This window comes from Pygoscelis adeliae, unplaced genomic scaffold (assembly GCF_000699105.1).
Source record: "Pygoscelis adeliae isolate BGI_AS28 unplaced genomic scaffold, ASM69910v1 Scaffold145, whole genome shotgun sequence".
NCBI lineage: Eukaryota > Metazoa > Chordata > Aves > Sphenisciformes > Spheniscidae > Pygoscelis > Pygoscelis adeliae.
Window position 1 is genome coordinate 1454467 of NW_008824866.1, and position 16869 is coordinate 1471335.

The 16869-nt window shown below is 39.9% G+C and overlaps 1 protein-coding gene across 3 annotated transcripts in view; it reads right to left on the reverse strand.

Annotated features, from left to right (window-relative positions):
- Positions 1 to 14755, reverse strand: part of PTDSS1 (phosphatidylserine synthase 1) — a 29940-nt gene extending 15185 nt beyond the window's left edge. For 2 of the 3 annotated variants that reach the window (XM_009324407.1, XM_009324405.1), the window contains exons 1-6: positions 13283 to 13807; positions 11576 to 11667; positions 9973 to 10017; positions 7608 to 7732; positions 4346 to 4504; positions 755 to 906 (exon numbers count right to left, since the gene is read on the reverse strand). In XM_009324407.1, coding sequence (XP_009322682.1) covers positions 755 to 906; positions 4346 to 4504; positions 7608 to 7732; positions 9973 to 9982 — 446 coding nt within the window. In that variant the 5' untranslated portion in view covers positions 9983 to 10017; positions 11576 to 11667; positions 13283 to 13807. Of the gene's footprint in view, positions 1 to 754; positions 907 to 4345; positions 4505 to 7607; positions 7733 to 9972; positions 10018 to 11575; positions 11668 to 13282; positions 13808 to 14600 lie in introns of those variants that run through there. The other variant, XM_009324406.1, reaches the window with a different exon arrangement.
- Between the last annotated feature and the right edge of the window lie 2114 nt (positions 14756 to 16869).

Sequence of the window (16869 nt, forward strand, 5' to 3'; positions counted from 1 at the left end):
AGCTCCTTCTCCATCTCTCAAGGCAATATCCTTTGACAAGTCATTGTACTTGATCCTGTTTCATCTATACTGTTGGTAACGTGCAGATAACCATGCTTGCCACCAACTGGCAGGGAAGAAGGCAGGAGAGGGGCAGAAAACTATGGAAGAAACCATACGTGGACAGCTAGGAACTGACACTTACTAGGCCACAAAGTTGTTGCCCTTTTACATAACAAATGCTACTTTATTTTGCAATTACTCCATTTATTTTAGAGGGTCAACAATGGGGTAAGGCAATTCACAGCACAGGTACAATCAGCCTGATTCCTTTTCTGCAATTACAACTAGTCCTGACAGATTGCCTTATCAAGGTGAGCCCAAATCTAGTTTTAAAAACATTGTATAATGAGAAAACAATTACAGCTAGTTTTGTTCACTGCCTTCTTCCAAGTTTTACTTGTACAAAATAAACTATAAAGTAGTAAAGCTATTTGCATTTTCATTTGGCATCAGTGCTTGTAACTTAGATTGCAAAGGAAAATTATATATACATAATCATATTTACAAATATATGCTGTACAGTAGCATTACTATGAGATGGATTTTTAACATTTAAAATAAGTTTACAGCATTGTTAGCACATGCAGATTGCATGCTATTTCTATACCACATGCATTTTACATATGCAAAGAAGAAGGTCTATTTCCCAAGGAAATGAATTTGATATTATAACACCAAACATAATGTTTATCAAGCTTTAATTTAGACCTACTTGAAGCTTGCCCAGTGATAGGTCCTCATCTCCAAGAAACGACAAACTACCATGCCCAACCAGATGCCACCCCCGTTACAAAGCAGGATGTCCAAAATGACTTGATCCCACCAGCATTCAGCAAAATTAGGCAGAAGGTGCATGAAGAAGAGCTACAGAATACAGCAAAAAGATTCTGGGTGAGGAACAGCACAGAATGCATATAAATTCACTTTTTAAGTACACATTCAAAAATCAGCTTTTCAGTATATGTCATACTTCAAGGACATGAGCCACAACCACTGAAATTTGATGGGCATCCTTCCATTAACTTCAGAACGCCTTGGATAGAACCACACAAGACATCAGAGGTTTCCTTCTCACTGTTTCCTTTTGGGGCTATGCTGTGCATAAGGATATCATGCATCTCTCAGCCTGTCAAAGATGACACACAGAACTTTCATAGAAATGCATGAAACAAGCAAAACTACTGCATTTCTTGGAGGAAAGAAGGTGATTTGTGCTTTAAAAAAAAAATTGAAGAGAATCTTTGTTTTCTTTTTGCTAAATAGTTTTCAGAAGTATGTTTTCTAAACCAGCAACAAGATGCAGTAAGTAGAATGGATGCATTTGTAGCCACTGTCAGTACTAAAGCATGTTGGAGTTCAGGACTTAACACTTGGGGCTATGCTGTACATATTCTATTTCAAAACTTTCTTTCATTTACTATTCTTAGGAAATTTAGTGACTGTAAAAAGATTGAGTTCACCAATATTTCAGACACTACAAGCTTTGCTGCTATACTCGATTCAGAATGGCTCAAGAAGTTAAAAGGATATTCCGCTCTCCCTTCCTGCTTGGTCTCCGCTAAGCACTAATGATGAAGGTACTTTTACAATGAAGATACTGGAAAATAGGCAAGAAACAAACCAACATAAGACTGAAAAGCTGACGCCATCTGGATATATCAAAACATATTCAGTCCCTTAAAGATTTCCCCTGGAAAGTGCACAAATCATTTACCTCTGAAGCAATCTATTCCTTTCTGAGTACTCAACTTAACTGAAAACCACTATGAGGCATTACTAGGGCAATTAAATGCATTTACAGATACATTTGGTGACTTTACACTTTTGACAGAGTGAAGGAGAACAACTGGCCAGAGTTAAGGCAAGATTAAACACAATTTATGGAGAGCTAGAAATGGATTCAGCAGTCCCTTTGGAATACTCAAGGAGATGCTTAACAAAACACATAGGAAACTAAAGAATATTCTTACCACCACAAAAAACAGTACAATTTTTGTCAGTTGATGTACATACACCGTGTCTGTGGAAGATTATTGGTATGATTTTATAATAAAGTATCTTTTGTTAACAGATGTATAAAATAAAATATTGAAAAAATCAGATGCAGGAAAAAACAAGAAAAATGTTTTCTGTACACAGCAAGAATGAATACTGGTCCATTTATAATAAATTACAGTGACTGATATTGACAATGACAGTTCCTTTGAAAACGCTTGCAAAAGTCTATCAAAGCAACTTGTCCTTCTCTGACAAGGCTATGGGAATTTCAACCTGTCGAAAAGAAAATTTGAATTTCTCTTCAAGACCCAAGCTATACAATGTTGCTCATTATCCTGCTAGTTTCCCTTTCATGTTTGAAATTAATTTAACCTGAAAGGGGCACTAGGCTATGAATCTCAATCTGCAATAACCTAGCCAAAGAAACCAGAAGTTACAGATAAGGCAGCAAAAAACAGAGCATAGGTGTTAGCCAGACCATCTCTAAGGCACTAGCTGTTTTCTCAGAATGAGAGACCAAGGTCTGCCTGCATCCCAACTTTAATCTGATAGCATGGAGCATGAGCCAAGTGTCCCATTTCAGAACAGGGAGCCAGCTGAAATCCATTAATGCTAATAGGAGATGCACAGCTAAGTCCCTGTGTAACTGCCCTGATAACTTCTGTAGGTTTCTAATGACTTTCCTGAATTAACTAATCCATTAAAAATCCATCTGAGTGGTGATAAGCTCTCTATATGTTGAACCTTACCCAACACATTGTCTGTTCCAATAATCTGCCTTTCAACAACAGGGAATACTAGACACCCCATGTGGCATCAAATTTAAGATGATGGTTGTGTGACGATCAACTGAACGATAAGAGCGCGTGTGAAACAAATCCAAATTTATTCTTTTTCCAGAGGGGAAAAAATTAGTACAAAAACTAGCAAAGTTGGTTTTTGTGGATGGGTACTTGTGAAATCCCAATCTTAAGCAGTTTTTCAAAATAGCTTAGAAAAGAGCATATCCTTCAATGCCACAGAACAAAAACATGTTTTGAAAAGGAACTCATGGCACCAGTATTTTCAAACCCAGAAGTTTAATTTTAGACAACTAAATCCTTATCTATGTTTCCGAATTATAAATGCCTTGTCAGATGAGCCAAGCATTCTTAAGACAGCAAGCTCTACAGAAAACTATGATTTTAAAGACTAAATTCAGGTGTTTACATCTACACTTAGTCTTTTAAGTGTGACAGGTTAGACTATGGTGTCCCAAAAGCTGATAAAAAAATGGATTTTTATGTTTTCTCTGAATTGTCCAATCAAAGAATATAATGAAATTAAACTCATTTTTATAGAAACACATCCTTGGATTTTAGGTAACACATATTTTACTAATCAAGCTCTAGGTTACATGCAAATGAAAATATTTAGAGTAGCAACTAATCAGCTTGAATTCTGAAAACAGATCTAACAATAAGGTCCAGCAGTCCAAGCAACAGTCAATTGACTGAATCAAGTCAAGTATCTGTATTGTTTTTAATCCAAAATAGGATTTGAAAGTGCCAACAGTCAAGTGACTTAAGCATGTGCTTGGGAGAACTGCGGTAAAGCTAGGTTACAAAAATAAGTCAGTGGCCCTCCAAACCATGTTGCAGGGGACTACACTGCACATGAACTAGCTTAGATCCAGGTCTAGTAAAAATCACATTTTTATGTCAGTGAACATGAATAAACTAGGCTTGTGGGGTACAATTTAACAAAAGAAGGGCTACGCACCGAGGCCTCATGACAGAAAACAACACACCAAATGGTGTCTTGCCATTCCATTTAGACTTCTCCTCATGGGTCCTCACACCTTCCTCAGGGATCCCTCAACTCCATTTCACTGTACAGTATGCACGCCTATACACAATGCGTAACACTGTTGTATTTGGGGTAAGGGGATCATAACAGTAGATCACAGATATTGCAAGGTGAAAAAGGAGAACAATTGCTCTGAATCATGGAATATTAATAAACGTCTGAAATAGCATGAGTGTTGACTCCCATAACAGCAGAAAAACAAATTATGGATGGCACCAATAGGCTGGCCTAGACTTCCCTCCTATTCAAGCAGTAATAAGTCACTTACCTAAACCCCAGCTTGCTGTTGTCCACTAATGCAACTGCACCAATTGCTCAGCATCTGGTTTATAAGGCTTAAAATGTAAACCTATACTGAGAACTAGGGAGTCATCCTTCTAGTAACGTTTGCACTTGCCCCCAAGAATAATTCAAGTCTTATACATTTGCTTATAATTAAGATAAATGGGTGGCCTACCTCAGTGAGCTCCCAGGTGATACTAATAGTCCAGCACAGCCCATAGCTGCGGATCAGTAAAGCCTTCATAGCCCAGCCCCAGAAATGCCCAAAAGCAAATATATCAAAGTGGCTGAGAATTCTCTCCCAGGTGATAACATGACAGTTCACAGCATACTCCTGTTAATGAAAAAAAAAAACAACCAAAAAACAAACCAACAAAAAACCTCGATCAACAGGCCACTTCAGAAACACTAGAATGAAGAAACTTCTCTCTATCCAGTGCAACAAGCCTGAAATTATAAGGATATTAAAATAAGCATTATTCTGTTTTCTTGTCCTTCTAAACTCTGCAGGAAAACTTCCAGTATTAAGACTCAGTGTCATCACAGTACAGCTCTAATTTAAAGGGAGATAGAATAGACCTTGGTGCCTGAAGGAGCATGTATTTCTCATGTGACAGAGGAAGAGCAGGAGCAACAAAATCAATAATAATAAAACCAGCAAACAATACTCCAGAAAATAGTTATTTGCTTTTCTTTGGGGTCTTGATTTGAAATAACCACCTTTCCCTATTTTGATGCTGTCTAGTGTTCAGATGTGGCTCATCAGTGGCTAATCCTCACCAGTTTGTGATGTTATGTTACTTATCTCAATGTTCATTTGAGTGTCTTTTGTGTCTTATTTTCCTCACGAAAGCAATTTCCCAGAACACATTCATATTGAGAAAGTTCGGTCACAGGGCTGAATTAAAAAAAAAAAACCAAACAAAAAACCAAAGGAAACTTGCAACTGTTTTGTCACAGATGAGTGGCAGATTCCTTAAGAATATTATATTAATTAATAGTCATCAATAACAAAGGAAATGTGTTCTCTCATCATGTTATACAGCAAGTGCTAGAAATCACCGCCCAACAAAAAAAAAAATCTATGTGCCGTCAGGAGGCTGCATCTGTGGGGTTGTCTCGTCACTGGGCACAAACTGAACTATTCCCAGCTGGAAACACACATTTTAAAGAATCTCTGCTCTCCAACCCTCCTAAAATATACATTGCCACCTGCAGGTGACAACACAGCACTGCTCAGTGCTGCTGAATTAAGAAAGGATTCTCTTTCAGGCCAGAACTATTGCTAATCCTGCACAAATGAATCATGATCGAGTTGAAAAGGCGATGGCAGAGAAAGATTTAAATCCTGGTCTCTATAAAGAGAAGAATGCACAACTTCACACAAATACTTCTATCAGCAGGCAGTTAAGTCCCACTATGAAACTGTAAGTAACCCTTACTGCTGGTGCTCCCTGAAGTGAAAGCATGGTATTGCTTCTCACACATGCCAGTGCTGCTGGTCATTCAGAGAAAGGTGTACCACCTGTCCTAAGGATGGCAAAGCTGCAGCTTTAGCACATGTACCCAAAGAGAGCTGAAACTGGCTCATTTGCCAGCATGAGAAGCACAGAATGCACAATGGAATGTGCAGGCTCATAGCTACGCCATGATATCTGAAACTCTATGATGAGTGAACACAACGAGGTTACTTCAGAAGTAAGCTTTTTGCAGGGCTCTTGCTTTTTTGCTTTTATTTTTACTGGGGCTTTTTCCCCTCTCTCTCATCTTTCCAGCTGCAGCTCTGCCAGTCATACAGTAAAATGTTTTGAACTTTCTTTTATACTCAAGCAACTTTGCCAGCCCTGTGCAAGACACCAAGCTGCAGCCTTCATTATAGTTGCACTTTAAAAATTTACTCCAACTTTAAGTGACAGTATCAGGATTGCAAAGTAGTACAGAGCAAGTTTCCACTGGCTGCTACAGTCAGGGAATCTACCGTACTGTGGTTTTGTGCCAATAGTAATACTAGTCCTCCCCTGACTTGAATCTATTTATTTCAAACTTAGATGACAGGAGAGCCAGGTGAATCTGACTTACCAACAGACTCCTCGTCTCAGCTCCCTTTTGTTGCTCAGCAACACCACTAACCCCCATGCTCATGCTCCATTTAGCAATGTGTCCTCCCACCACCCTAACAGCAGGCTGCCCACGCCTCACCACCACCACGCATCTGCAGAACAGAAAGTCACAGCCCTACTCTGGATGCTGGAATTGCACAACACATACTGCTGATCAGCTAAGATGCAACACCTGAAGCATCCAGAGTTTTCCAGGTAAGGAGCCTGTATGCAGCCCTCACTATCAATCAACTAATGTAAGCTTACTGCACTGTAAAGATTTCCATTCCCTCTTATGTGCTACAGGGCAGGAGTTTGCAGCCACTGCTGCTGAGGTGCTGTGCAGTAGTTTGCATATGCAGCAAATTGCTAGTTGCTAAAGACAAGCAGCATATTTCCTTACTCTCGAGGCATGAGTCCAGTAACAGCACCTACTATACAACAGGTGACAATGGTGCGCAGATATGCAAACCCAAGGGCAAGGAAGCACACTGGTCAGGTGGTGGGCAGTAATTTGATGCAATAGTGAAAAGGTCAAGACTGGCAACTCTTGCCTCTCCATGCAGTAATCCTCTTCTGCTTGGTGCTCACCTGCTCACACCCTCTTCTGCCTGCCTCCCAACATACTCACATACTTCTCCCAGGCCTCCTTTTACTACCTCAACTCCCTGTGCTAGTGTCCTCACCTGAAGGGGAACGTTCTCTGTATTGAAAATTCTTTGCAAGCTGCTCAACAGGCAGAAGAACAAGCCTGGCTTTCCACGCCACTCCAGATCATGGTCTATGGAAGTAATTTCCCAATGGTAAACAGCACCAGTGCTTAGCTGGGTGACTGGAAGGCAGCAGAGCCCTTGCAGTTGCTGTACCCGGATTTCCACATACTCAGTAGCATGCCAGTCATGTACTAAGCTCAGAGCAATAAGGCAAGACCAAAGTTCTTTGAGTGCAGCATTGTGGCATCAAAAAAACTGATCTGGGACACGCACACCATACAGGCCTCATTTAGATACTGTCATGCTAAGTCTATTTTCAGTATCCAGGCTCATATCTATTATTTAAAGGAATCCAAAGCCACCCCAGTGCAAACATATCTCACACTCCCTATTGCACACTCATCGGAACATCTGCATTAGAAAAAAACAGAGAGAAGACTGTTTTTCACACCAATTGATTTCAATGTAAATAAATAGCAGTTGATACAAAAGGCTTGTTGACTCTGTCACGTATAGGCACAAACTTGCACTGCTGATGCCAGCAAATCCAGATTTATCCCTTCCCACTCATGTAAAACATGCCTAAAGTAGCCAAAATGTCCAATAAAGTGCCATGGATACATACCATAATATCTGCTTCCCTTGTGGCATATCGAAGATTAGGATCCAGCCAGTACATCACTGCTTTTACCTGCTCAAAGTTAAGGAAGAGCACGAACACCAGGAACAGAAAATAGAGCACACTGAGACCTGCAAAAAGACTCAGCTTTAAAATCATGTTCACTCACAAAACTCCTTGGGACACAGAGTCCAAAAAGCTGCTTTCAAACTGTTGCTCTATACAGGCCCAGTTTGTACAAATGGGGTTTCTACATACAGTGGTTACATGCAAAAAAGCTTAAGAGACATAAGTCAGATGGTAATCTTTGAGCACTCAGCCCTTCATATCACCTCCTGTTTCAAGTGATATAATATATGCTCGACTGCATGAACCCAATCAAAACAAAAATCAGTCTACTCAGTTTAGACACAAGTAGTACGAGGCCGTGATCAGGAAGCTCTTTAGTAAGAGATACGTTAGGACCCCAGGATTGGACTAGTTTTGTCCCTTTGCTTTAAGTATTCTTGGTCTCACTAATGCAGGTCCCTAAGCCTATATGCAGATTTCAACACAAAGATCAATTTAATAATCCCACCTAGCAATTCTGAGCTATGCTGGCAATAAAGAGTAGCTATAAATATGAACTAATGCATGTTTGAGTTACTTTTGTGAGCTGGAAAATTTGCCATTTGAAGCTTTTAAAGGTAAAGATTATTATTTGTTTTCACACCATTATAAATTATGAAACACTACTGCATTTGGGACTACCGCCTCTCTCCTCCCAATGTCTGAACATGGATTTTTTTTTTTTAAATAAAAACTTGTAAGAAGTTAAGAGTCCTAGGTGTAGGTCTATGGGTAGATGAAGCTGCTGTTGGGAGCGTATCTTTACACTGTTACATTACAAGTTCACAGATATCTAGGAAGAGGCACATAAACACTATTTCCTAGTCTAGCACTCAAACTTACTTGTATCCTGCAGCAATGTCATGGAAGGCAGAAAGATTAATGTGAATAAACTTAGTATCTGCCATCCAAAATAAACTATAGCAATTCTAAAAAGATATTTTAAACTATAACCAGAACTCAAGTGTTATTAATCCCCAGTGTATGCCAGAGAACAACTTCCGTTCAAGTACACACACATGAACAGAAAGTATATATACTGTCCTCTGCAGTACATCCTAAAAACACATCAGGTAAACAGATGCCACACTACTACAAGTACAGCCTGCAGGCGACGGTGCATCCTGAAATGTTGAGGACACACTGCTCCTGCCTTTCATCTACTGAACAGGTCTGAGACCTCAAGCACGGCTAAATAAGCCATGCCAGAAGCAGCAGAATTACACGGGGAAAAACGTTGCTCTTGATTTTGCGTGCAGCCTTTCCCCAAAAGTACAGGGGGTCAAGCTCTGACAGTATCAACACTGAGAATGACCTTTTACTTTACATTTGCTGAAACCTGAAACGAGCAGTAGTACCTGTGTTTCCCAAACTTCACGAGGAACAGGATTCTTTAATGAGTACTACCTAATCAACAGTATCCTCTCAATGTCAACAGATGAGTAATCAGCTACTTTGGGAGGCTACTTATTTTTAGCTATGTAAGGTGGGGGGAGAGAGAAACATTCAGTCCCCTTAAAAAGAAACAGATCAGCTTTTAAATCAAATGTGTCTAATTCTCTGCAAATGTGCTTAAAGGCTCTGTGAATCCTGAATTATTTCAAAATAAAATTTGTTAGGTTTTTGCCATGTAATTCAGATGTTTAAGGAGCAGGATTTCACTCAGTTCCGTAGTTACTAGAATTATTTTCCGAACTATGAATGCAACTAATATTTACAGGTATTTTTGCTGAAATAAGTTAAGAATATGAATATATACATGTTAAGAATATTAATAAATGTTAATGTATGTTAACCTATACAATGATACAATATAATAAACATATAAAGTAATAGCACATTTTATTTTGCCAATAACGAAAAGAAGCACCCTACTAAACTGGATTTAGTTAGAAGTCAGATAGTATATGCAGTAGCTATAAAAACCCAAACCTTTTTGGGGTGGGAAGAGATGGCAGTAGGAAGGGTATCGGGGAAGGAGATTAGGAAGCACAAACACAAAACAGGATTAAAACAGAGTATCAGAATGAATGATCCCTTTCTGGTGATTTAATTTATACCATCCTGACACAGAGAAACTACAACAACATTCCCAAACATAATTAAGAACAGATTATAAGCAACTGCTCAGAAGTGGGAGGGAAGTGACATTCACACAAGTTTGATGCACAATTATGTTTCATGACAATTCCATTCATCTGAAAGTTAAAATGGACGGTCCTACAGAAGCACTGAAAAAGTCAGAAACACAACTTAAACTTACCAAAAACCATTCTCCATATTGCAGGGTGGGGACGTGTAAATGGTCCTGTGGACAGTAAAGAAGCTTATTAGAAGACAGTCAATAAGAACCACATAAACTATTTTGGAGTATATCCCATATGAGGATTTGGCATGAGCACGGATCAGTTCTCCATCAAACTATGTAATATACCCAAAAGCTAGGACTCTATGTTAAAAAAAAAAAAAGTGGTAACAGCAGATTTCAGAGAGGAAAAGGAGACTGCCAATTAGTAGGGTGTAGACAAATTTTTCCATTATTTTTATGGAGATGTTTCCAGAACAGTAGTATGCTGTTTGCTCAGCAGACACCATAAATCAGGTGTCACCTGAGGATCTCTTGATCTGGTTTCTAGACCACAGCTCACACATGGCTTGCTCCCAATGAAGTCATCAAGTACAAATTTCTGTGTGTTAGCAAAGAAACATGGTGCTTAGCCTTCAGATGACCACGAAATGTTAGCAAACAGGCCTCCTAAAACTTCCAAACTGAGTATCATATATCTGACAAGAAGATACCTATCCTCTTTACCAATGTCAATACTATTTACTTTAGAGCCAGTGATTAAACTGACTTTATTAGATTAAAAACCTCTCAGTTAATGTGAAGAGCAGAGAAAGTAAGCCTGGTGAAACTGGAAAACCTCTAAACATGAATCATACATTTAGGTAGCAAGAAGTGGCTGAACAAATATTTTCAGCACACACTGCGGACTGCTCTTTCACCACTGTATGCATAAAGCTCATTTTTCTCTGGCATTCAGTTTTTCAGGGAGCACTTTGTGAAAAGTATGGATTAATGATTTTTAAAATATGAGGAAAAACGCATCCCAACTCTGAAGTACAAAGCTGCCCTGAGCACAATCATTGTTTTTTCCTGAACACTGCCAATCCTGAGACAGTTTAGACTTGACCCAAGAATTATGCTTTTGCTGACAGCAATAAGTAAAAATTAAAAATAAATAAATAAATACATTTAAAAAAACCCCAAACAAACAGGAAGACAGCATTTCCTCCTCAGAATTAAGTGTCACATGAGGGTTTGTACCTTTTTGCACTTTCTGCTCCTCACACAATTACCAAAACCTTTGTCCAACTTAACCTTCTGCTGAGCAACTGGGGTTTTACATTGTAATGTGACTTAGACCATTTCAAGTATCGCTAGCTTCTGGTAAGGTGGTTTATGTAAGGTGTTATATCTCTGAGAATTTGTAGAATGACACTTCTGTTAAAACACACCAAGGCAGACTCCTTTTAAAAATTATTTAAGGATCTGGCAGCATTATTACTCAGCAATCTGAGCTGCAACTGCGCACCTGCAAATAGAGACACTGCTTTTGAGAACCTGACTTCCTTGTTAGATACAGACAAGCTATAAATAAGTTGCATTTTACCGTTATCTCTGCTCAGTATGATTCCAATCCATTTTTAGACTGTTCTTTAACATAAAGGAATTCAAAAGAGTAAAGAAAAAAAATACATAAAAAATTTGGTACCTTAATAAAAATCAAAATAAATATAGTGGCAATAAAAAGAAATTCACACATTATAAAAAGTGAAGTATAAACAGTATAAACCTTACTCACCATTAGGAAAAGCTAGAACACTGATGATTAGAAAGAAGAAAATCACAGAGAGGATACCCCTCCAAATATTATCCTCTGGGACAGAATCATCCCTGAAGAGACAGACAACAAAGTGTTAAAGAACATTATAAGGATGAAGTTGAAAGGCTCTGAAGATGTCATATTATTTAAATAAAGATTACATGGAAATTAAGTATGAGAAATAAGCATGCTGATTATATAACAAGTCAAGACAGTAACTGCACTGAATGATTTTCACTCTGTGCTTCTGGGTATCGCTTTCTCACAAGAGAGTTAAACATATAATCAATACATGCGAGCCATAAGCATTGTTAGAAGTCAATGCAGAAGCAATGACTAAATTTAACACAAGGTGAAGAAAATCTTCCTGCTTTGACATTCACAGAAACATCATCAAAAGTACTTTTACACAGCAAATGGAGACCTAGACCAAAAACTCTGGAAGCCTGGATGCAATTCCTAGGTTTCCCTCTGCTGTTTTGGTGCTGCTCACGGTCCCCTTCACTTCCCTTGGCCTGTTCCCCATGCCAAATGCCTGAGGTGAGTGCAGAGGTGGGGGAAATAATTATTACAATCAGCTTTTGGAAATAATGATTACACAGCTTAGAATCCATGTATGACAGAGAGACAGCAAAACTTAAAAGAACCACGGAAAAATATCAACTTGCTTTTAGATCTGTTAAGCTAAAACTCAGAATAAAATACTGGGTATTATTTGTGCTATTGTCAAGAGAGACCTAAGAATTCAGTTTGGAATCCCAAGGCAAATTTGACTGAGCTCTTCTTTCTTTTCAGCCAGGTAGAATATAGTGTACAGCAGCGAGATTAACAAAAAAGAGCCCACCCAAGTCTTCTAACCAGCAGTCAGCTTCTAGGATACTTCAGTAATACAAATAGAAACAAACTTCAGACTATCATAATACGCACAGCTAGTATTTCATAATGCATCACCCACTACAACCCAAATTAAAAGTTTTACTATCTGGGTAATTTTCACGTACTTAAGACCAGTTTATCTATTCAAAATACATTCCTTTATTTATTCCCAAACCACGATATGAAAAAATTCCCAGCAAACTTTAGAGGGATAAAGCTCTTCCTGGCAGAGCATCTGTCACATTTCTGGATGGTTCAGTAAAGAATCTGTGACAGTATAAATGCGCTCCACATTAGATATTTGCTGCAGTTATAAAATATTTCTCACTCTGCCAAATTATTTCCCTTTCCCTCAAAATTGAACCTTAACAGCTCCACAGCAGACTTCCATCATTGTGAGGCATTTAAGCACTGTGTTAGTTTAACTGTATGGCAGGAAAAAATATATTAAACATGAATGGTTCCTCTGCAGGCCTCAGGGACTCCCCACAGCATTTTTTTTTAAACCAGCTCAGTCCAGATTTACCAGTCATTTTCCAGCAGGCATGCTGCACAGGCTGGCACTTTACACCAGCTATGAAGCCCAAGTTCCAGAGCTTAACTCTGGCTCTCCTGGCAATCTCAAGAGCCTCAGGCTCTGATGGCTCACACACCAAAACCATATTCCTGTTTTAATATATGCAAATAACACACACACATGCTGCCACAGGTGCCACTAAGTGGGGGAATTTTTTTTTTTGAAGAGAGAACATAGAGTCACATAACCATACAATTCAGCGTGGCCAAGAAAGAAGTGAAAGACACTGTCACCTAATTGTCGTGCCAGCTGGGCTGAAGGGTCCTCACCCTTGTATATCAGGATTCTGAGTACTACTCAGCTTCAGGAAAGCTGTCCTAGTCATGTTGGCACCGCTTCCCCCAAAAATCAGCGAAGATGTTGTATGTGGTGTTAAACTGCATTTCATTCCAAGTAAGTGGTAGAGGCATTTCATTTTGGCTTGCAGATACCTTTCAAAAGGGATAGACATGCAATGTTCTTGCCAGAAGCAGGTAAAAACAGGTGGGAGCAAGAGACTCGCTACTGTGTGCTAGTTGGAATAAGAATTATAGTGTTTGCCTGGAAGAACTATTTTGGGGAACGCCAAAAGAAACAGGGAAGCAAAATAACTGTTGGAGGAAAGACACAATCACAACAAGCTGCAATCAGGAAAATGTGCTAAATCATCTCCTCGCTTAGCCTTAGGAACTTTGATGCTGACTTTGAAATATAAGCATTCATGCAGCAAAAACAAGGTTTTGAACACTCATGTGGGAAGACAGATGAAAATTCTCTGAATTTAAACAAACTTTACCAGCGCATTTTTCAATTCTGTGGCTTTTTGGAGAAGAAATCATAAAAAAATAAAGAACATAACTGCATAACCTTCTTCTCTCTCCTGCTCTTCTCCCAGTTCCAGAGCACCACATTACACTGGTACATTACACAAATGTAAACTAGTAAATTATTACATCATGAAGGAAAAAAACCCGAGGATACTCAACTGAGGAAAAAATAGCTAGGACACTAAATTTAGAGTGTGTGTGTGGGAAAAAAAAAAATCTTCCATAAACTCCCCAAATCAAACCCAGATGCATAATAATACAGTTTAATCAACTCCATTAATCAAGGGATGTGAAAGACAACAGCCTTACAGCCTCATAGGTCTTACTCCTGCTTCCATAAACCCCTGCAACTCCACACCAGAAGCTACCAATCTGTCACCTTCCTCAGTCCTGTTGTTGTGCTCCACAAAATATCCCCTGCAGCACCCACATGCTCTCCTGCTGGTTGCCTCCGGGCTCAGAGAAGGACACATCCCTCTCTCCAGGGAGGAAAAGGACAGGGAAAGCTAGAGCCACTCCACGCCTCCGCTCCAGGGTGCAGCCTGGAAGCAGAGGAGCCTGCGTCTAGCTCATTAAATAACCAAGGCAGCTGCAGCCATTGTCAGAAGCACTAGAAGGATGTGCTCTGAAAAACAGAATACCCTCTACTTCCCACTTTAACATGGAGAAGCTAAACATACATCTTTTTTTCTGTATTATTATTATTGCTACCTGAAGATTATTGCTATCTGAAGTTCAGCTTCACCTTTACCTGTCAGCTCAAAGACAGTATCAACTGCTCTCAGTGATCCCAAGGGAGACCCCATGTTATGGCTTGGGACATCCAAGGGAAAAACATTTTCTAAGTTTGTCTGAACCCCCACATATTTCTGACATAAAACAATTATAGAAGAGACCAGAAAGACTTTAAGGGAAGCAGACTTTCCTCTGCCTATGCTGAAGTTCCTGAAAAAATAAATTTTACTTAACAACATCAGTACGAATGTATCATAGAAAATCCCCTGCTTAACAAATTCACCAGGACAGCTACGGAACAACTGACAGCACAGGGGAAGCAAAGAATCACTTGTCATACCTTTCTGGGAAGTCTACAGTGCCTTGTGCCCAGGAGGTGGAAATATGAACCCAGTTACTTGAGACTCAATGCAATAAACTGATGGGAATAGAAAGACCAGACCTGGGCGCACATACTGTAAGCATGTGGGGAACTATCTCCTTCCTCCCAGCTTCTCAAAGAGTACATATGGTTTGGGTAGTGTCCCAAATAAGGCAACAAAGGCAGCACTCTGGTATCACCCAGGAGATTTAGGAAACTCCTGCAATAGCTGGAAATGTGGAGGGGGGGGGGGGGTGGGGAAGTCAGAGTAGCTTCCACAATCTGAGAAGAGGAGAAACAGAGAAGAGTTAAAGAGAAGTCAACTGGTATTTAAACACAGGAAGTGAGGCAGAGCAGAGACAGACAGGGGGAAGAAAATGAAACTGAAGAAGTCGGAGTTAGAAAGCTAGCAAGACAAATGGAAAGAAAAGCTAGTGATCCTCTTGGAAAAATGCAAACAAACATCCCAGAAGTGAAGCAATATTCTTTGGGCCTAGAAGACTCCATAGTTCCGAAATCGCTGCTTGGCTCATCCTCTGCTTGAAAAAATTAACAGCAAAATCCCTTTCCTCCCCCAAAGGTGAGCAACCAATTCCATTAATCCTTCAGAATGATGTCTGGATGAAAATCCCTTAGTAACTCACAAGTTTGACCTAAATTAGCCCTACAGTGGGAAAAGTGATTGGGCGGGGGGAGACAGGACAAGAGGAGTACTTGTAGCAAAGGTGTCTGATTAAACATTGTACCAAAGCACAGAACATGTCTCTGATTTAAGAGTTGAAAAGGGATCCCTGGGACATTCTACCTTAGCTTAGATCTTGTTACCTAAGTAGAAGAAGGGATAGGTTCACCAAAAATATCTTCCCTGGGGCCATACACAAGTTTAAACACGAAAAGGCACACCTCAAACCATTTGCAGCTACACTATTTTATGTTCTCTTATTCTCCTTTCTCAGCTCAACCCAGGCTTGACCATTATTTTTATAGCTGATAAAAACTACACATTTGGATTCTTACAATAAGACAGAAGATTACACACTGAATTGTATATCAGGCCTAGGGACAAATAACGATGTTCTTCCATCAAAAGCAGAGTTTAATCAACAAGGCCACTGAAATCTGTCATTTTGTACATACAACGTCACAGAAGCGTAAATGAGCCCAAAACACTATGCACAACTCAGCTAAAACCTCTCAGGAATCAGTTTGCCCAGAGACCGCATGATTTAGCCTAAAGCAGGATTATGTTATCACCTTCACAGCCCCACTCAGTAGGGGGCAATAAAAAGTATGCACAACTTGGAAAAATACTGCAAGATATCCTTCAGACTGCACTGCTATACCCTTTATTTACAAATAAGGCTCCCGAAAATAACTGTGTCCATTCTTAGCTTTATTTCCATGAATGGCTGCAGTAGTGAAGTCCACAGAGCTGTTCCTGTGGTGGGGAAAGGATGTGGCTAAGCACATCAGTACTGGGGCCTAAGCCAACGTGTGACTGGCCTCAGACAAAGTGTGTTGTATAAAAACGATGACATGAAACAGTCACTCCTGTCCACTGAACGCTTGGTAAATTACCTACTTGAGTGATGTCATTGCTAAGCTTCTTGATAGTCTAATAAAAGCCATTTTTGGTAACTGCTTGAAACACACACTCATTTTAGTACAGACTTTAACAGAGAGCCACAAAACGATCAACAAGTTCCCAGGAAATATAGCAGAGGAGAATAACCGGTCTCCGAAAGGAGGGCCTCCAGAGCAGGGTGCTCTCCAGCCAGCTAGCGATGCAACACCCCTGCCTGCACAGAATACGGCAAGTCACGGCCCGACATCAGGTTCCCCCGTTAACCCGCCCCCAGCAGGAACCACCGCCCGCCGGAGCCGCGCTGCTCGTCCTCGTCCTCGCCCCCGAGGGACC